Source organism: Bombus impatiens, unplaced genomic scaffold (assembly GCF_000188095.3).
Source record: "Bombus impatiens unplaced genomic scaffold, BIMP_2.2 scf_0487, whole genome shotgun sequence".
Classification (NCBI taxonomy): Eukaryota; Metazoa; Arthropoda; class Insecta; order Hymenoptera; family Apidae; genus Bombus; species Bombus impatiens.
The window spans coordinates 1153112-1174741 of NT_176906.1; the positions used below are offsets into that span (position 1 = coordinate 1153112).

Here is a 21630-nt window from a genome sequence, read left to right on the forward strand (position 1 = left end):
AAAAGGAAAAATGAAAAAGATGAAGGTGAGAGTCGACGGAAGACGGGACCAATAACTCCGTTTAACCGTTTAGTTACAAAATAATTTTTAATTTGTTGTGGGCTAGCGGCGTCGCACATGAAAAAGCTATAACCACGTCGCCCATAGCGTTGCCTCGCGTTATCTCGATTTCCTTCGTTCCAGCTTTTTTTAACCGGCATCGTTTTACGCTCGCCGCTTCGCGGACAATGCCTCGACGGTGTGTGGAGATCAAGGGAGGCTGGGTGGCCGCGACTTCTACGTAAAGCGCGCACACAGAGCAGGCGTATCTCCTATGAACAGCCCCACGGCTGGTGTTAACGAGCTCCAGTTTATCGTCGTCGACGTCGTTGGCGTCTTCACGGCGCGCACACCAAGAACCACGGCCCTGAAGCTTCCGCCACACCGCACCGTGAAAATTACGTGGCATCGTCTAAAGTTCTGCCCTTGGTGGGTTAATGCGCCGATTACCAACCGCACCCGGAGGCTATGAATCATGCAATAAACGTAAACTGACCCATGTATCGTGGATCACTCTCGATTATAAGTTCATGGCCATCCACCGCGCTTCTTATATAGATCGTAACACCTAGTGCTCAATAAGAATCCTTATGCGTTTCCAGCTAATCCTATAAAAAAGTAAGCACAAAGACGTTAACAGCTTCAAAATTGTATGGCAATCTCGAATAAATGTCTATAATACATTTTAGTGAAAGTTTAATTAACAGGGAAATTAAATAAAAAATAGTTCTATAGTCTTGTCGATTGTTTTAGTAGAAACATACATTGCAAGTATTTCGACAGTGTAACTTAAGAGCCTTTTAACACATTAAACGTGCTTTATATGCCTGTTCGAGGTTTTCATTCAATTGGTTCGATGCATTATTCATTTTAATTTGAGATTTCAGGGTTTTTGATTGATCGATGAGTACCTCTGATGAAAACAATGGTATAAGTAAATGTATGAAGAGTATAAAAGCATGGTAGATAAGATAGGTTTTAGAAAAAATCATATGAAGGATGTATCATAAAGTAAGAATATATTATTGTGACAGTATTATTGTGATTTTTTTAACCTTTTCAGAAACTTTATGCTATAAAGCTAAACAAATTTTCTGTAAAACTCGACGTTCCTCTCTTGACGTTTCACTTATTACTGAATTCATACCAACGCTTTACGATACTACTGCAGGTATCGAATTTCAATAAACCAGACTGAGTCCGGTTTGACAAAGAACATCGAAGTCATGTTATAAGCTTTTGTTCCTCGGTAAAAGAACCAACTAAAAACAAGTTCGTATCTCGCTTGAAAACGCGCCTTATTATTTCGCTCGACGATCGGTCGTGCCATTTCGTAGAAATAATGTTTTAAACAAGCTTGTTGTATTAAATACAAGCAAATTTGTCTGTGACTATGTTCGAACGATTCACGAGGAAACTTATTAATCCCCGCAAATGAGAAAACTTTGTTTAGGAGCGATTCTTTAAATTAATTGCCAGCCAGTCGGCGCAAAGGTTGCAATGGCTGTCGATTATTTCGTGAGGTACGGCAAAATTACGTGATTCGATCAGAGTTCGATTCAAAGTCGAATCGCAACGAGAGCTCCTCGTTCTTTAACCATCCTCACGTAATATCCTCTATGTTATTCCAATGACATAATTATCCCGTTCAACCGCCAAGTGCCAGGGGGCGATTTTAGTTTGCCGAATCGAACGTAGACTCACATCTTATTCTTGGGATGAACTTCATCGTAAGTTTCGCAGCTTGTGGAGGAGCTGTGAGTTGCCAACTCGTCGGGAGTTGAAAATTGCACGTGACAGCAACAACGTCTGGCAAGGAATACTGGTACAAAGGTCAGTTTGTCTATCCCGATAAGTAACGTTCAAAGAGAAAATATAAACTGATAATGTGACGAACTGTAATTAAAATCCGGCATCTATTGCGTTTTTAAAGTTTAGATTATTTCATAATAAAGTTCCACAATGAAGTTTGAATTGTTTTATAATAAATAAAATAGAAAGAAGTAGATTTTCGGACAAGTAGTGCAGAAGTATGGCATAAAAAACCTAGACAGATATTAGGTCACTGTTGCTTGGTTCTGATAGGAGTACGAATAAAGATAGATCTCATTCTCAATGGCTTTCCTCTCTTCCAACCTTCTTTCTTTTTATTTCCTTCCTTTCCTGCCTTTTCTTCTTTTTCTCCCTCCCTTTTTTGGAATACGAAGAATGAAAAGGCTTTGTTCTGTGTAACTTTTGAATAGAGATCGATTTCTATTGTAAATTCTATTTAAGAATATAGATTTCAGTGCGGAGGGAATTCGAATTGAAGCTCGAAGAGATCCGGGGACTTATCGACTTATCGCTTTGACAAGCAAATTCTACCGGTTTTCTGGACACATTTGATGTTGATTACTTAGACGTTTCTCCAAACACAAGAACAGACAATTTGAAACGTATTGACGAAGAGGAAGGGGCAGATGTGTGCAGAGGTTCGTGGAACTTTCTAGTTTGGAGGAGCAAGAATTGCAAGTGGTTTGAGGAATAGAAAGGATATGTAGGAACACAGAGGACGGAGAGCTGCAAAATTATTCTCACTCGCGGCCCTTTAGAATTTCCCAGTAGTTTCCATCAAACGATCCGCAATTATCAACCGAAAGGGCTTTAGAACCACGACAAGAACCGCTTTCGATCCCACGGAGGATTTAATTCGCTTGCGTTCCTGAGAAACTGCCACCGAAGCAGAAAGATTCGCTCCCCATCGATTGTATTATGGGAACGTGACACTATATTCCAAATATTTACTTCAAAATTATATAATCTTTCTTAAAGCTTCTCAAGTTTCTAACAAATTCATTCTACTTATTACGAGTTCCAGAATGAGACGCGTTAACAACAACACACCGTCTGTCAATAAAAAACAAATAAACTAGTTTGAAATCATTATATGGATTTTTTTGGACTCTATAGGGTCCATACATATTCGTAGAATTTTTCATTGCATAGGATTTGGATTCCACAGCATCCACAAGAATGCATAGAATTCCATACTTCATAGGATGTGGATTTCGTAGAATGCAAAAAGTTAAAACTCTGTTCTCCTAGCCAAACTTTATCAAGGTAACGCAAATTACTTTCGAATTGCAAATTGATGAAAACGCAAATTGATTTCCAGTCGACGAATAACAAAACTAACAGGAATCAATCTACAATCGATAAAGTGACTTCGAAATTTTAGTTAATAGTGCAGGTACAAATAAAGAACCAATTTTTAACGACATTACGTTACTATCGCGTGACGTTCTCTATAAGCAATTCATCTTAAGCTTTCCAAACATTTTTAAAATATCATCGTTATGCTTTAATACGGTATTAGAGCAACAAGACAACTTCAATACAAAAAAGAAAAAGAAAAAAAGACGGTGCATCGAAATAGATATTCAAGATATATACATATTCAAGAACACGGTATTAAAGTATAAAGGCGTAGCAGGTCCAATTTGGTGTCGTTTTATAAGACTCTCGATCAGAGTAAGTGGCAGATCGCTTCCACATGCGGCGCAAGTCGAACCATAGCTGGCGTTACCAAGAATGATCTTGTACTAATTCGCTGTCGTACACAGCAACGTCTAACGAGCTAGTTCGTTGATTAGATTTGTAATTAGTTACAAATAGCTTACTCGTCGCTGGCGGCGTAGAACTGAGGGAAAGTCAAGAAAACGAGAATATTCGTGAGCCTTATGAAGACGAAGGAAACACGATAGTCTCTAAGAGAGACACCGGAACTAAAGAGCCGAAGGTAATACGTAGAACCAACGCCAGGTGAGCTCTACTAGTACAAAGGATAGATCCGGGAACAAATTGTACAGATGTTTGTGTATGCACGCTGATGCGCATTGTTAATTCGGTTAATAGTATAGGGGTAATACTGCTGTCATGCGTTGCGTGTCAGTTGATGCATTTCCTCGCTGATTCATAGAATGATATGATTTCGACGATGTGATAAGATGTGTTTGGAATATGAAATTCAGAAATGATATCTTGCTGAGCGCGTTACGACGAGAAAATGATATGTTGGGTCCTTTATTACTTACTCCTACATTATTATGAAGTATATTGTACGATTGCAATAAATACATAATAATGAGACACAGTAGATTTTGAGGTGTTGCGGACGATATAGTGATGTTGTGCTGAAACCACAATACCATTCTTCTTTGTTGATTATGCCTCCTATTCTCATGTAATAGATAATGTATCAGTTTGAATATATTTATATATTTTTTAGAAATATTAATTCAATAATATTAACTTAATATTTCCTTTTAAGAAATAAAAATTTGTTTTCAAAGCCGAATGGCGCCACAGTGGCGGTATTTGAAACTTGTCTTCAAGTTCAAATCGTAAATAATATTTATTGCTTCGACTATTTAGTAATGGCACTAGAAAAATGTGCCGATCACAAAGAGTTAATATAGTAACAGATCAACTAGAAATAGATATTAGGAGTGAAAAGATGTTTATGAAAAAGTTATCGTTTGCGATTTAGAATCACAAAGGAATTCACGTAGCATAAATACATATTGCGATCCATATTACGTACCGTACGTATTTACGACCCGTACGTTATCCTGGATGGAGTGTACTTCTACGTCGCGTAAAAGATAATCAATTCACAAAGAGTATCGGTAAATTTCCGCATGAAATTCGATGTTTTGAACAAGCAACCTTCAGAGCCTCGAAAGCTTCGACAATGGGATTCCCTTCGGTGCTGGTTTACCGAAGGGAAACGCAACTAATTTCCTGGTAAGCGAAGTGAAACTGATCGAAAACGACGTTCAACGAACGGGTAAATAACGGAATTGAACGAAGGTGATCGAATTTGTTCCTCTTTCCGCGGCAGAGAAAAGAAGAGAAATTGGAAAGCGTTCAACGACTCGATTCTTCGATGCTCGCGATCGACATTTTATGGTTAAAAAAATGTCACCTGCGTTTTTCGTGGTGCAATTTGATTCCTCGTCCCATCATGCTCAACGATACGAGATATCGTGAAATAAAAGTGAAATACGTAGAATACTCCTACATAGACGGACGCTAAAAATACAACCTTAAAAAAATGTCCATAAAAAAGTGCTTGAAAGCTTTCTCTGAAAATATAATTATTTTTTCAAACATAATACTTGTTCAGATACCTTGTTGAAAAAACATTTTATTTCATTTTATTAATAAAATGAATCCTAAGCATTTATTTTATATCATCGGATCCATTATATTGCATTATAATTCCATTTTAATAAAGATAGATCATATCTATAGAACTTAATTTGAATTTCAACTTTCATTCCAACATTTCACGAGGGTTAGTAAATACAAATTACGTGTAATATTGCTATACTTATCGGAGTAGTAAATTACAGCACTGAATAATTGACATTCGCTTAAATAGCTATTAAAACCTCTGAGAAAAGTGTTTCAACTTCATCAAATAATTACTTAAACAAGTAATCAAAGAACGATAAAAAAAAAAGATTAACGCGTTTAGAAAATCTGGAAGCTTAGCTTTGACGCGCTTCTTTCTTTGCGATATAGAGCGTGTGAATAATAGATAATTATCAAGCAGAGCGATTAGTCGTTATAACGAAAAATTAACGAAAATTGGCAGAAAGCTCGCGAGAAAGCCTGTTTGTCGATCGAAAGGACATGCTGCGATTGTCGTAACATCGATTCTGCTCACGTTTATCGGATTATGTGGTCCGCATGGCAGACAGGACGAAAAAGCAGCTACACACATTGTACATGAATTCACTTCACCGATTCTGCGAACACGTTTTACAACACCGGTTATTTAATTACTAAAACGCAGTCGCTTCGTTAGCGTGGCAACTCTCTCCGGACGCGCAAAAATCTACAATAAAGGCAGCTTCGTTTATTGTCATTCTATTAACCGTTTCACGAAAACTGTCTCGCGATCTAGGGAATATAATAGCCGGTCATTTATACGTTCCCGTCGACAACGTCGTTCCGGTATGTCACTTTAATCTCAAAAGCGATCCTATAATATTTCCACCTTGTGCACTGCGTTAATTCTATGCTTTCGCTATTCATCCACTCATCATGAAACCATGTTTTCCTGGTTTATTTCGCGTATCAACGAAATATGAACGAAGAACGAATATACATCTATCTACGAATGGGATAATTTCGTGACGAGATAATCGCCGCTATAGCGGAAGAATCATGTTGCATTTACAACCGCTAAACAAAATTGAGCTCTTAAATTGAAGATAGTAAATAGACTGGGGATGTTTGTGCATTTATGGGGAATTTAAAGATGCTAGAATAATAATTAGAAAAAAATATTTAGCGAAACAAATTTTTAGATTCCTTTCCTTCAGTTGTATTCGTAAAAATATGAATTTATATAAGTATCCGTAGTACGACTATGTATTAACGCTTCATCTACAAAATTAGCTCGTTTATATTGCGCAGTTAAGATGTCGATATAACCAGTAGAATGTAACATAATGAAATTATCTTGTCAAAGCGATAGCGATAGGTAACGTATTCAATTTTTATTTTTATTTGCTATTAATAATATTATTTATGGAAAGATTCTGTGTACAAAATTTATTATTACAAAGTATATCTAATATTTGAAATGTTTCTTATTTTCGAGACTAACGAAACGAACCGGACCAGGTAAGAAAAAGTCGAGATTCGTTATGAAAATCTCTCGCATCAAACTGTGAATTGTTCTTAAAAGATAATAAAATTAATAAAAAGTATTAATAAAAAAGATACGGGCGGGAAATGAATTTAAACGATGTTTGCGCTGGCGAGATATTTCGAAGGAAAGGGAAATACGAAATGCCTTTAATTCTCAGCGTAGGAATAATTTCGCTTGGCTGGTGGACGTTAATATTTGTCTCTCGTCGCTTCGCTACCTCTTCACCGAAGGGAGGGACTACAGTCTCCTCGTTGACATTTTTCTCCAGGGATAGAGAAGGAAAATGGTGCATACAATTCGTCCACGGCTGTATGAAGAGCGATAACACGTTACTAATTCATTTTTAATCCTTAGCACTTTGTGCGGACCGTTTACTCCGCGCCATAGTGTTACGAACAAAGACCAGCTACGTTTTATACCTTACGCAATTCTACCAAGCTCCCTCCTTATTTTAGGTCTTTCTTTCTTGAGATAATATTTCATTATAATTACGTTCAACTGTATTCAAAATTTATCTTGAAAATAATTCAAAATTATTTTGATAAAACTTTAATTAATTCTAATTTGCGAATATCCAGAAAAGAACTAATTCATTCTACTACTATCGTAGACTCAAAAATTCCACGAATGTTATCACCTTTTGGGACTGAGCAGCTTTTCTGAACCCACGAAATGTGTCAATTATTAAACTCTTCCTATTGTTAGAGCTGTGAGAATGATTCTTTCAGGCATAATTGCAAATTACTTGATGTAGATTATCCTAAATAAATATATTGTAATTATCGCTTGTAATAAACCTTCTTGTTACCTAACGATGGACAGATATATGTATCTAAAGCTCGTAAAAATTGAGAAAACTGTATGCTTTAGCATGCTTGCCAATCATACTTGCCAAACTATTTTTGTTTACAGCAAACGAATAAAGGAAATATTAACAATCATAGTTCGTAATCCGCGATTTGTAGCTGGCTGAATAACGATATCATCCTCGCTGCAGTTATAGTAGAATGTTAATCATAACTCTGAAACATCAAACTTTGTTGAAAAATGTATCACGTCGCGTCCTGGCGATATCCGGTTTCACAAATAAAAATTACATTACGTGGAACTTTTTGTCCCGTTGTAACACGATCAGAGTTAATTTCACGTAAAGTGCACGATTGCTATACTGGTATGAATTAATGCTATTAGCAAAGCAATACAAGTTAGCTGGAAACAAACGATATTCTATTTAATCGAACACGGAAGAAAAACTTCCTATTCTGAGCGATTTCCACTTACGTAAATTACTCTCGCGAGAATGACATTCGAAATGATTACTATCAGAAAATCACAACCCAAATCTCCTTCTCACAACAGAATCCGCGACGTCGACGACAAACAGAGAAGCGTACGTATTAGCTCTCAAAGATAGTGGCACTCACTTGGAGAATGCACAGACGGTAATTCATTCAAAGGAGCAGAATATCAGCGGGCATTAGCTGTTCGATCGTGAATATGCACCATCTACGTGCTGGCAATTTAGCCAGACTGCTGATAGGTAGACCTGTAGAAGATGAGGTCGCGGTAGTCATCTTCTATCCACTTTCTGAGCGGCAAGTCGGTTCGTGCGACTTGCCGGAAACCATTGTAAAGGGAATCTGATCGCGTTGGATACGCTTGTTCTCGCAGAAAATCGTTTCGTGGTACGCGACACGATTGTCCTTGTGCATTGTGCAAATGGGTTCGTGCACGCTGGCAAATAAAACTATCCATCGATTCGTCCTTCTAATCGATGGATCTTTTACTCAGGCGGAAATTTCGTTTGAAATCGTAGGGACAAAGGCCGTGGGAAAGCCTGTTTTTGCATCGATACTCCCTTGTTATATTGAGGAGAGAATGATAATTTAAATTCAATGTTTTTAGAAAAATTGTAAATATTTATTAACGATTGCTTTTTAATACTAGAATTATATAATTCCGTTTCGAATGATATACAAATAAGGAAACACACGTGAGCGCTTCACAGGATAAAATAATTAACTCTACTTACCACATTTTTTTACTGAAGCTTTTGAAATTTTAATGCCAAAGCACTTAATTGATACTTATTTTATACAATTTCATCAACTCTCTTTGCTTTTCGTTTTGGTAAATAATCAGCGCATATTATTATATATTTACTTATTTACTTATAATTTTCAATGAGAATTGACTGTAAAATTTATCCAAATAAAAAAAATATTATTATATATTATCATATATTTCGCACGTGTTTAACGTTCACTTCGTTAGAAGTAACATTATATCTTTCATAAACGTAAAGACAAAGGGTTTGGAACCTTCCCTTTTTTAGTTCTGGTGTTAAATTTCGAACACGTGATTATACGGCAAATAAGTTATTTTTTCCAGTTGCGTACAATTTTTAACGATCCTTTATCGCGTTAAGGGCTGTCCTCAAACGCGAAATATCCGGTGAAAGGTGTCGCACAGTGCGTACCCGAACCACCGATTCCGCATCTTGACATCAATTACTGGTGCACAGTGCGTACCTACGTTTGTTAATGTGCTTTACGTGTACGTTACACTTGTAGCCGACTATTAATTATAACTGTCATTGTCAAAATCCAATTCGCATATTGTAGCGGCGGTATGATACACGGAACAGACCCTAGTTGGTCGGAATTGCAGTTTCTATGCGACACTAACGAGCCGCATTAGGCCGTGCTCTGAAAGTGATCGATCGCGAAGTGATGCACCGAAATGAGAAGAGAGTGGCGCGCGCGTTGCATTGCAAATCGCAATCAGCAGCATCGGTACCGTTAAAGTGAAAAGAGAAATAGGGAAGAAGAAGAGAGAGACACGCACACAGAGGGATAGATAGAGAGGCACGAATGCATCTACGTTTTGGCCCGCGTAGAATGGGAAGAAACGAAGTCGAGTAATTCCACTAATGTTCCTGTTAGGATCGCATCTACGGCTGGCCACGACCCAGATGCGTTTCTGGCATTCTCTTAAACGCAATAATGCATTTCCTGACCGAACTGATGCGGTCGGATCCTTGCATCTCTCATAATGCTGCCATTGTCGAACGAAGAAAGGAAATGCAGCCTGTCGAAATAGACGTGAATTAACGATTCTGTCCCGTTCCTCTCTCCCATGTCCGCCGTAAATTTTCCATCTCCTGGTGCGTAGATCATTACCGAGTCGAAGCTACCGTTCCGCCGTTGAAAGTGATTTCGTCGCCCTCGGGTTTGAGACTGAGAATACATCGTAAAATTAAAATATGTGTAATCGCGTTACGACTTACGGCTGTTTGATGTGTGCCCGCATGCTCGCTATATTGTTCAATAACAGATCAGAAATTGGACTTCTTATAACGCAAATTTTGAAGGTTTTAAAAGTAAAAGAAATCTCAATGAGATTTCGTTTGCCTATTAATAATTGGGCCGAGATTAATTTTAATTGTTTGCATGGAACGTAATACATTATTTCGATCGCTCAGCGACATTCGCTTCTTCATGCTGTCCGTCGATGTTTATCGGACAAATAAATAAGGATCGTCGGGAAAAGTTGACGAAAGAAGTTCCGAAGGTTCCTTCAAACGAATGTCAAAGCGATGGAAACAAACTGTTCTTGTTGTTCCTATGTTACTATGCGAAACTGTAATCCTTTCAAAAGGTTGTTTCCGTTGCTTTCCTTCGGCGGTGAACAAAGAACATACTCGTGAACGATTATGTATGGTCCCGTGCCGCTTGGAAAACATGCGAGTAGAAGCTGAAGGATCACTTCTGTAAATTGCGACTCTTGAAACAACAAGCAACCGAGGAAAACAACCATTATCGTTGAAATATTCTATTCGAGTTGAAGCAATTGGCTCGGAACAAAGAATATTAAAAATTCATTATAATTCGTTCGGTACTTTTCGAGTCATTATTTTAAATTACTATTTCATCGGTAATTCCAGAATCTGATAATATAAACTATTACAAATTTTCATCTTTCTATCTCCACTCTTTGATACTAAGAATCTCTATTTAGGTTCATAATTAGTGTTCATATAAGTATAGGTATGCAGCAGGTACTGCTCTATGCAAGTATATTATAGTTATAAAGTACTGTTGGCATGTGGATTACGATTAATTTGATGTGCCAGCAAAACGTACATAAGTACAGGCAATTAGTGGGATTTCGCTGTAGAACTTTAACGCGGCGTTTTGTTCCTTTCCTCTCCAAGCGGTTTCTCAACCTCTAAATTTCCCGCAATTTCCGGCTTAATTTATATCGCTCGTTAACCGTATACCGGTATGTGGAGAAAAATGCACGGCGAATACGTGACTGTAAAACAAAACGAACAAGAACAGGCGTATAACACGACAAAGAAAACAGATTTGTTTGGAAGGGAAGATAGGAGGAAGCAAAAGGAGAAATAAACGCGAGGAAGCTAAGGCAGCCGGAAGAAAATTTCATAATAAAGCGACTTTACCTCGAGTACGTTGCTGTTTCAGATTAAAATTTCTTGTTGCGTGTACCGGTTCTTCTCTTTCGAGTTTAATGAGATCCGGGATAACATTATTCTGTCAGTACGCCAGCTGTTGCTTGCAAATTAAGCTTCGAGCAATTTCATATTTCCGAAGGAGAACTTTTGTCTTCATTTTATTTTATTTCTTCTTCGAATTTTGTTTTTAATTATCGTTATTATCCAAGAGTATTGGTAGACTATTCGGTCTCGTCTTTAAGTAAGGCAATTAACCGAAGCTTTAATTTGTTCGCAGTAAATGAATAATAACAATAATTGTGCAGTATAAATGACGACTTGCTTCCGAAAAGATAAATCTAAACTATAGAAACGGTAAGGATTTTTCAAATTATAACAGCCGTTAGAATTAAAAGAAAGAATGGATAAGATAATCTCACAAAACATGATGTTTTCTCAATGTATTGTTAGTGTTTAAGCAGTCGCAACAATTCCCTAATTCGTTTCGTCTGCACATTTCCACTTTTCGAAGGAAATCCGTTATATAAATATAGAGACGAACATGTGCGCCCGGGTTGGCGCTGATAAAGATAAAAAGATGATTAAAAAAGAAGATGCATTTTATGAGGGTCGGCTCAAATCGTTGCAAATATATCTTACGCGGAAAGATGAGAGATATTCGCGTTAATGTGCGCATGGAAAGCTTCTTCTTTCTCTCTTCCTCTGTCTGTTATATCCGTTTTTTTAACTTCTCTCCGGTGCACGAAGTGGTTTTCTTTCGTAGCCGGTGTAAATTAACATCGGACCTGCTTTTGGCGTCCACTATTTCTCGTTTCCTTTTTTTCATCCCCTGCCATTTCTTCCGTAGGTGAATCAGGATAACGAGATTTCCACCTGTTTCATTCGCTAAGCCCGTTTTCATTCGCTAAGTACTCCACGCCAGCTCGTTATCGAATGATACCGAATAATAAATAATTAAAAACAGATGGTATGCCGAGCTACGCGTTCGTTATCGCTTGAAATTGCGGACTTTTCAAAAGACCGGGCCGTAATTCGCGCGTAACAATCGAATCGTGCCTGCGCCGCGACTCGATAATTGATTTTCGAATATTCCAGACTTGTGCGAATAAACGACTCGTTAGTTAATCAATTTTCGGTATTAATACGCGAGACTTGGTTATAATTCCACCTAATCTAATTTTACGTGATAGCGTCGAAACGTACGATCGCTTTATTTTGCCAAATTAGCCATATTTTAATGTCACGTTGATTAACACCAATCGAAATTTCGAGTAACTCGTCATAACTCTTCCATGTGCTGAAATTGAGGATTTAATAACATCTAGTTTTCCACGATTTTAACGCACTCCACTGTAATTCTCCGGTAATGCAGAAGCTTTTTGTTATGTTTATCAAAACTTTTCGATTGAAGTTTCCTAGGGTATCGTTGATTAAACACCTTAGCTTCTTGTTCTAATTTTACTGCCGAAAGTTTACAGCGTTTCTTCATTGGCTTTCCACACTGATGCACGGTTTCAATGATGAATTTTGTTGAAAAGAACTCGCAAAGTAACCTAGACGTCGGCAATCGATATTTCGGATTAAATTTTATGAATCCGCAAAACGACAAATTAAATATATATTCTTATTTGACGACAAGATTAACGAGACCTTCGACTTTTTCTCGATATCCAGTCGGCAAGGATAAAAGCAATTCCTTTTTTCCCAGCGCACCACAAATATCCTAACTCACGGAACTTCCAGCCTCGATCCTCCGCCCTTCCTCTTTTCCTTTTCCTTTTATTCGTCTCTTGCCCATAGTCTCGCGAGGAAAGTCGGCTCTCACAGGCAGATAATAAACTGGAAACAATACGACAAGCGACGTTCCTGCGCGACACGAACATGCTTTCAGCTTTAAAGCGCGATACCACCGAGTCGCCACTCGCCCTGCCGCGAAGAATACTATTTTATAACTGGGTCGAGCAAGTAGATGGACCATGAATACATGCTGGATACCGGATAAAAGGGTGCGTCGGAAAAAAGGGACGATTCGAGTAGAACGACTTCCCAGTTTCTTTGTACTTCCTTTAAAGTCGTTGAAAAGGAAATTACAGTTTGACCGATGGTCAACATCTCCTACTCTCCAGTGGAGATTCGTTATAAACCGAAAGTTCCAATGTTCGATCGGATTAAAAAGTTTATTATGTATATTATTGCGTTTAAAGTTGTTCTCTGAAGCAGACAGAAAGTTATATTCAAAATGTCGTATAATTTTCGTATTCGAATGAGACAATTATCTCCCTGCCAGGCCAATTATTTCCAGGTGTACAGCGAATTAACTTCCCCTAATTGATATTCGACGAACATTTGCCGCAAATTACGTATATTTCTGTCATGGACGAGGACGCGGCTGCCTCTGCCGAACTTTGCTTGGTTGATCTTTAATGCGAATTCGTCTCGGTGATACAATGCTATTCATACGTTAGCGTCGGAAACGGAGGTAAGAGAATGGTTACCTATGTAACAGATGCTCCCCTGTTGCCAGAGAAACAATGAGGATGCCTGACAAAGACGGCAACAAACTCGACAACTCGTAGCGTTACGATATAGCGGTGTCCAACAGATGAGGAACACCGATAAAATACGATTCGTTGGGGAACGCTTTGACGTGTAACGCTTTTATAGCGCGTCAATAACGCCTGAAAACCAACCTGACTTGTTCATCTTTGTTCGATAGAAACAATGCGAATTCCTAACGTCATCAGGAATGAATTTATTAAAGTCTGAAAAGATCACTTTTGTTTTAAAATGTCATTTATAAATATCATAAATTGAAGTGATTTTTAGATTTTTTGAATTTCTGATTCAATGAATTAAATATAATGAAATAATAATAATACCTTAATTATCGAACAATCACTTCGACGTTCTCTTCGAATGAAACAAATTTAGAAGAAGAAACTCAAGTTCAGGTAATCATTTCTTCCAATGTAGTAGAGTAACGCGATAGAATGGGCAATGGGCATAATACATGTCGGAGAGGAAAGGACAGCGGGACTTTCCGTCGGGAATGCTGGGAAAAACCTCCCATCACCATAGTCAAGATTTTAATGTTTAAGCAATAAAAATAAGGAAAACAACTTTTAACGTTCCAATCTGGCGTTACGACGATGGGTTCAGGTTTAAGGTGACATAACGGGTCACCAGACGTAGCCACGGTCACGGGAGGGCCGCGTACCTGACAGAGGTACGGAATGATTTTATGACTCTCCTTAAAAACAAGGATTGACCCGAGAAGCGGGGACAGGAGTATATAAGGGTAGGTTCATCTGGATTCAGGGAGCTTTTTACTTAGTTAGTCGTTGAGCGAATTGCCGAGTAAGTCACGCTGATACTGGTCATCCCGTGGACCGTGGATTCGTTATCGAACCTGGATTCGTTGTCACCGTCATCTCGGACATCCTATTGCCGTTACTCATAGCCTCTTGTAGTGCCCACATTCGCACTGATAAACACTAACCACATCCGCGACGGTAAAGTAAGTAAAGGTTCATAGAACGCCCCAGAGTGCCAACCTGACTCCGACATCAGAAGTGGGATCAGTGCCGGTTATAACACTGCAAGAGCTTACGACCGATTCCGCTGCGTGATGCGCAGCTGTCAATTTGATTACGGAGAAAAATCCTTAGAAAGCAGTGCCCTGAATATAATCTCAATAACGAGCGTCGAATCGATTTTTACATAGTGGAAGCATCAACTGGTGGATCAAGTCATCCGGGTGAGTCGTTTCCATTTTACCCTGATTTTTGGGAGCCGAGTGTTCGCTGATTAAAGAATCCGTAGTCTTGAGATTTTCTGGCAAAAAAACGAGCGATATAGTAGTAATGCGAGGAATGAGAAACATTGCTACGTCTCAACTCTTGTCCGCTGCGGGTGTTAGTGGTTTTACATTAGAGATAAATTCGTCATGTCCTCGCTGACGGTTATTTTAAATTATGATATCGCGATTGATCGTGAAGTCCTAAGTCAAGGTTTCGACGTAATATTACACAAAATAGCCTTGCTATGTGTAAGGCAAATAATTAATGCCTGTAATAAAACCGCCGAAGACGAGATCGATGGTAACGAAGTTGACAATGGCGTGCGTGGTAGAGATAAAAGTCGATTAATCTTCCCTTTAGAAGATCCAAAGATTCGTTACGGGCTTCCTACGTACTCGCGTAAATACAGGCCAGTTAGAACTACAATTAATTGATCCTAACATCACCGTACAAAGAAGTCCTAATAGACTTCGCTAGGAAGAGCACAGAATGGTACGTGAGAGAATAAGCGAATTAATTATAGCCAACTATAGGTCTAGTCATTCACGGTTCGCGAGCCTTATCTTACTCGTGAAGACGAACGACGGTTCAGGTAGATGATTGGTAGATTTTCGAGAACTAAATAAAAATACGGTCGCGGCCCGGTATCCTTTACCCCTTATTGCAGATCAAGTCGCGAGATTGCAAAAGCAAGATGTTTTATTGGTCTGGCCATGGCCAGCGGATTTCGCCAAATCCTTATTCATTCTAATTCTAGGAAGTATACAGCATTGGCTACCTTCGTAGGACGACTTGGACAATAAATTGTTGTTTTCTTCAAATTCTTTTGTGTCTTTGTTCGGTCCACTCGACGTCTTTTATTTGCATAACATGGTTACGTGCGCGCCTAGTGTTTCTTTCGGAATCGTTGTTCCGAACGGCGATATTATGCTGACTCCATCGAAAACAGGGATTTTGCATTTTTGACAACCCTAATAATTTCGCAACTAATACCTATCTGAATATTCTAATTTCTTCCCGACTGCCATTCTTTTTTTAACCATCAAAGCGTTTACCATAGAGATCCTCAGAAGTAGTCGCATGTCAAGTCTTCTGTACCATTTGACACTTTTCTAATCGTGGTGACATAGGAGGCCATTTGGTCGGAATGATCTGTACCACATTCTTCTCCATTGCATTCAACAGCGGCTGGTTCCAACAGCGATTTCAATGTTGCGAACAGGCGAAACGAGAGGTCATTCTTGAGATTCCTTTGAAAACACGTATGACAGCCCTCGTGTTATTCATATGTTGTCGTCTATTTGGACGATGTTCTAATCATTGCCTACTCCATGGATCAAGCTCTAGAAAGATTGTACATCGTATTAAATACTCTCGTAAATGCCGGAGCTTCTTCTAACTTTCCTAAATGCTCTTTCCCAAACACGTCGGTACTCTATTTGGGACACTTAATTCATAACGGAGAAGTTCGCCCCAATCCGGGCAAAACACAAACCTTGAGTTCTTCGCCTGAACCAACGATCGTCACACAGCATAGACGGTCCTTAGGTTGAGCCTTTTATTTCCGAAAATTCGTCCCTAAATCTTCACAGGCAATGAAACCCATGTGCGCACTTACTCCCGGTAATAAAAACCTAACTTGGAAGGATAGGCAAGGAAAATAAGGCAAAAGGTAATTTCCGTCCTGACCGATGCGCTGGTGTTAATGGTATTCGACCCGAATGGTCCGATAGAACTCCATACAGACGCTAGTTCGGATGCATATGGGGCTGTTTTAATGCACAAGGCGGAAGGTAAAAAGAGAGTAGTCGAATATTACAGCAAGCGGACTAGCCCCGCGGAATCTAGATATCATTCCTATGAGCCAGAAACGTTAGTAGTTGTAAACGCCGTCAAGCATTTCCAACACTACTTACACGGGCGGAAGTTCCTAGTTGTTACCGACTGTAATTCTTTGAAAGCCTCCCGCAACAAAGTAAATCTAAACGACCGGGTCCATAGGTGGTGGGCTTACTTACAAACGTTTGATTTTGACATCATGTATCGAGAGGGTAAACGAATGGTCCACGTAGATTTCTCTTCGCGAAACCCCGTAGACGCGAACCATCGTGTGATCGACAAAAGCGCAGAGAAGGAGATTAATATGGCCGAGATCTCCGGAGACTGGCTATTAGCAGAACAACGCCGCTGTATTTTCGACCAATCGCGGGGAGACGTAATTGCGAGGAGAAACGTCAACGGGAGTCGTAAATCCCTGTTACGACTATAACAATCGACACCACGAATTGATCGATCCCCTAATTTTCGTTGAGATGAGAGGGGTGATTAAGTTTGTATAACACTGTGATTCACAGAGTTATAAATCATGTATTTCCAACAGAGCAGAAATAAATAGACAACAACTTATCGCACGAAGGTAAGATAGATATGTACGTTAGAGCAGGGCTCTTGTACTCGAGTTCAGCGTATTAGTGGACGTAGCACTACAATATATTTAGGAGAGGAGATGTATGCTCGACAATACCGAGAACCGACAATAGTTTGCGTGAATGATGCTACTCTCGCGTTATGTTTAAACTGCCACGATAGGCGTTAGCGTTAGACTTAGTAGTTGACTTTTCCAACGAGGTAGAAGAAGTGAAGTCGAGCGACGATGCTGGGTCGGAGGAAAGCCAGCGATGGGTGTGCCTAGCGCACAGGACCATCGGATTTGTTCATGCCATTTTAGGTCAGGAAGTGAGGGCTGTATACATTGCTTCTGACTGGATAAACGAAGGTTGGTGGACTAGGAATGGTCTTAACCGCCCTCGATAGAAAGTTGCTAGTGGGAAGCATCGTACGCGAGAAAAACTAACTTTCCCGTGTCAAGCCGTAGTAAACAATAGTCGGGTCTGAAGGACCTTAGTAAGCAAGCTGCTCGGGTTTTATGACAGGTACTTAGGCTATTAAGCGTACATCGTAAGGATGAGCGGACGTCTGGTGTCCGTCTGGCCCGCGGTGTATGACCGGGGCCAGGTAGAGAGTCGCCGCAATCCCCAAATCTCCGAAATCGTTGGCAAACTAACCAACGAAGAGCTCACCGAAGGCGTCGCGAACACCTACGAACTACGTTCCGGCACCCTGTACCGCAAAATACAAAGAAGCGGCAAGACTCGGTGCTTGCCCATTGTCCCAAGAAGTTTTAGATGGTCGGTGATTAACCATGTGCACCGGTCAATTATGCACTTGGGATGGAATAAAACGCCGGAGAAACTATATGAGCATTATTGGTTCGAAGGAATGGCGAAATATGTTCGCAAGTTCATCGAGAACTGCCATGCTTGTCGAGTTTCGAAGGCCGGTTCGGGCAAGATACAAGCTGAACTGCACCCCATACCCAAGACTAACATACCTTGGCACGCCGTGCATATGGATATCACGGGCAAGTTGAGCGGGAGGGGGAACTCGAAGGAGTATGTCGTTGCGTTGGTTGACGCCTTCATCAAATTTGTACACCTGCGTCATACCCGGAAAATAGACTCCAGCAGCACCATTGAAGCCCTCAAGACGGCTATATTCTTATTCGGCAGTCCTTGCCGGGTAATAGCGGACCAAGGAAGATGCTCCACAGGCAAGGAATTCCAAAGCTTTCGTAGAAATAGAAACATCAAGCTTCACTTGATAGCAACCGGTGCTAGCAGGGCCAATGGACAAGTAGAGCGCGTAATGAGCACACTAAAAGGATATGTCCACGACGGTAGAGAAGACCGGTCGGTCGTGGCAAGACGCGGTCGGAGAAGTACAACTGGCTCTAAATCGCACCACCAACCGCGTAACTAAGTCGAGTCCCTTAGAACTGCTGATTGGTAAAGCAGTAAGACCTTACGACTTGATAGTACCAGCTAGTATAGAAGAAAAGACGATATATGTGGCCGAAGCAAGACAACAAGCCCTAAGAAACATAGAGGCTAGTGCCAAATACGACAAAGACAGATTCGATAAGAAGAAAGCTAGGATAGTTCGGTCCAACCTCGGTGACCTCGTGCTACGAAAGAACGAAGAGTGAAATCAGACGAAGTTGGATCCCAAGTCCAGGTGTCCATTTGTGATAGCAGAAAGGTCGGTCTAGAAGGAGACCGATATACTTTAGAAACCTTAGACGGCAAAAGATCGTATAAGGACAGTCACGATAGGCTAAGGAAGGTGCCAGACAGTTGCATCCCTGCCGGGTTGGACGTCTGCGGTGATGACAAGGATGGTGAGAATAGCGATGTGCGTATACCGATCTCAGAGGATCCTTAACCCTATGGCTATAACATTAGTCATAGTGCCCCCACACAAGCCTCGTGCAACAATGCTTTAGCCCCCAGCGCTTCTGTGTTACGCCTTGTGTGGCGCCCAGCGCTTCTGTGTTACGCCTTGTGTGGCGCCCAGCGCTTCTGTGTTACGCCCTGTGTGGCGCCCAGCGCTTCTGTGTTACGCCCTGTGTGGCGCCCAGCGCTTCTGTGTTACGCCCTGTGTGGCGCCCAGCGCTCCTGTGTTACGCCCAGTGGGGCACTCCGCGTTGCACAAGTTCTGTGTGGTCCTGTGATCCAACAACCTGAGACTCACCGGTGTACGAAATCAAAAACGATCCGTCGTGTCATTGCGGTCTGACTGATAACTCACAGAGTGCAACTAGCACTTCGAATATAAAGTATAACGACACGAATTCTTGTTGTCAAATCCCCGAACGAAACTTTGCTGATACACTGCTTACTTGGACATTTAGTTAAATCGTAAATAATGGCAGTTGCATCGAAACCAATATAAGAATACACGATATTTTAGATACACCCGAGGACGGGTGATTGTCAGAATGACCGTGTCGGAGAGGGAAGGACAGCGGGACTTTCCGTCGGGAATGCTGGGAAAAACCTCCCATCACCATAGTCAAGATTTTAATGTTTAAGCAATAAAAATAAGGAAAACAACTTTTAACGTTTCAATCTGGCGTTACGACGATGGGTTCAGGTTTAAGGTGACATAACGGGTCACCAGACGTAGCCACGGTCACGGGAGGGCCACGTACCTGACAGAGGTACGGAATGATTTTATGACTCTCCTTAAAAACAAGGATTGACCCGAGAAGCGGGAACAGGAGTATATAAGGATAGGTTCATCTGGATTCAGGGAGTTTTTTAGTTAGTAGTTGAGCGAATTGCCGAGTAAGTCACGCTGATACTGGTCATCCCGTGGACCGTGGATTCGTTATCGAACCTGGATTCGTTGTCACCGTCATCTCGGACATCCTATTGCCGTTACTCATAGCCTCTTGTAGTGCCCACATTCGCACTGATAAACACTAACCACATCCGCGACGGTAAAGTAAGTAAAGGTTCATAGAACGCCCCAAAGTGCCAACCTGACTCCGACATATATATTATATTATTGATACGTATATATGTGAAGGAAAGAAGGGCAAGGGGAGAAAGAAGTTCACGCGAATTTTTGCGTGACGTTATTAATAATTGAGTTTGAAACTTCTATTTTCAGCGAAATTGAACCGACGCGATGCAGCGTTTCCGCGGAGGAAAGCCACTCTACGAGTGACTTTTTTTATAGGCAAATAAAAGTTCTGTCTTTCTTTGTTCCTCCACGCCATCCATGTAAACGACCTACTTTGATTTTGGTTACCCGTAGCACACACGGGACGGAAGCCCCGCTGCGCTGCGCCTCGTAAATTCGAAAACTTCTTCCGAGTATCCGGCCTGCTAACGTTCTTCGATTCTTTAACAATATGACCCTGGCATATTGCAAAAGTAGCGGCGAACTTCTTAAAGTGTTCCCCGGGAAATCATAATCGTTCTTCCGAACTATGGCATGAGATTAGAATGAAGCATTATGGGCGACGGACAGATTATCAGCATTATTTTTCACAGAGGTCGGAAACTGCAAAAGATCGTGGCAAATATTTAACGTACAAAAACCTTAATAACATTAAAATAAGTGCAAGTTATGCTGGTTCATTATTTCATTCTATATCCGTTTAATCTCAATTTCAAAGGCAGCAAAGAAACAGCGTCCATAGAAAAACAGCATGCCTGATAAAAATTAAATAAAGCTTGCGAGATAGATACTTTTTCCGGTCTGTTCGATCAAAACAAATTTTTATATAATTTCATAACCTCAGAGAAGTATTCGAATACTTGTGAATGCTTTTTATAAATATAATGTGTGTTATAAATATTTTGAAATTTTATTGGCGATGTAATGGGACCCGACTATCAGGATTATATAATATACATAACATATATACCTAAAGGTTTACGATGATAAGTATTCAAATACTTTCGTGAACTACTGTAGGTATGTACGTACAACATGCACGATATTTAAAACTCTCCCAAAAGCATTCATAAACATTAAAAAAGAGAGAAGAAGAAGAAAAGAATTTGCAAGAAATTCATTCGAAACTACGTAGAGGCTATCGTTGGAAGCAGACATCGAGAGACGAACGAATACTACCTTCTTTCGCTTGCACGAATCCGTGCACCTCGCAGTAACTTCCGGCGGAACCGACGGCGCCAGGCGTGTCCAAAGTGAACAGTGTATTTGCCGACGAGCTGACCGCATCGTCGGGGGTCTGC

At 40.3% G+C, this 21630-nt stretch overlaps 1 protein-coding gene across 21 annotated transcripts in view; it reads right to left on the minus strand.

Annotated features, from left to right (window-relative positions):
* LOC100747372 (disks large 1 tumor suppressor protein) overlaps window positions 1–21630 on the minus strand; it is a 537264-nt gene that overhangs the window by 260802 nt on the left and 254832 nt on the right. For 14 of the 21 annotated variants that reach the window (XM_024368879.2, XM_033321739.1, XM_033321740.1 and 11 more), the window contains exon 4: window positions 21509–21630. The exons of the other annotated variants lie outside the window; for them this stretch is intronic. In XM_024368879.2, coding sequence (XP_024224647.1) covers window positions 21509–21630 — 122 coding nt within the window. The remainder of the gene's footprint in view (window positions 1–21508) is intronic. 21 annotated transcript variants of the gene reach the window in all.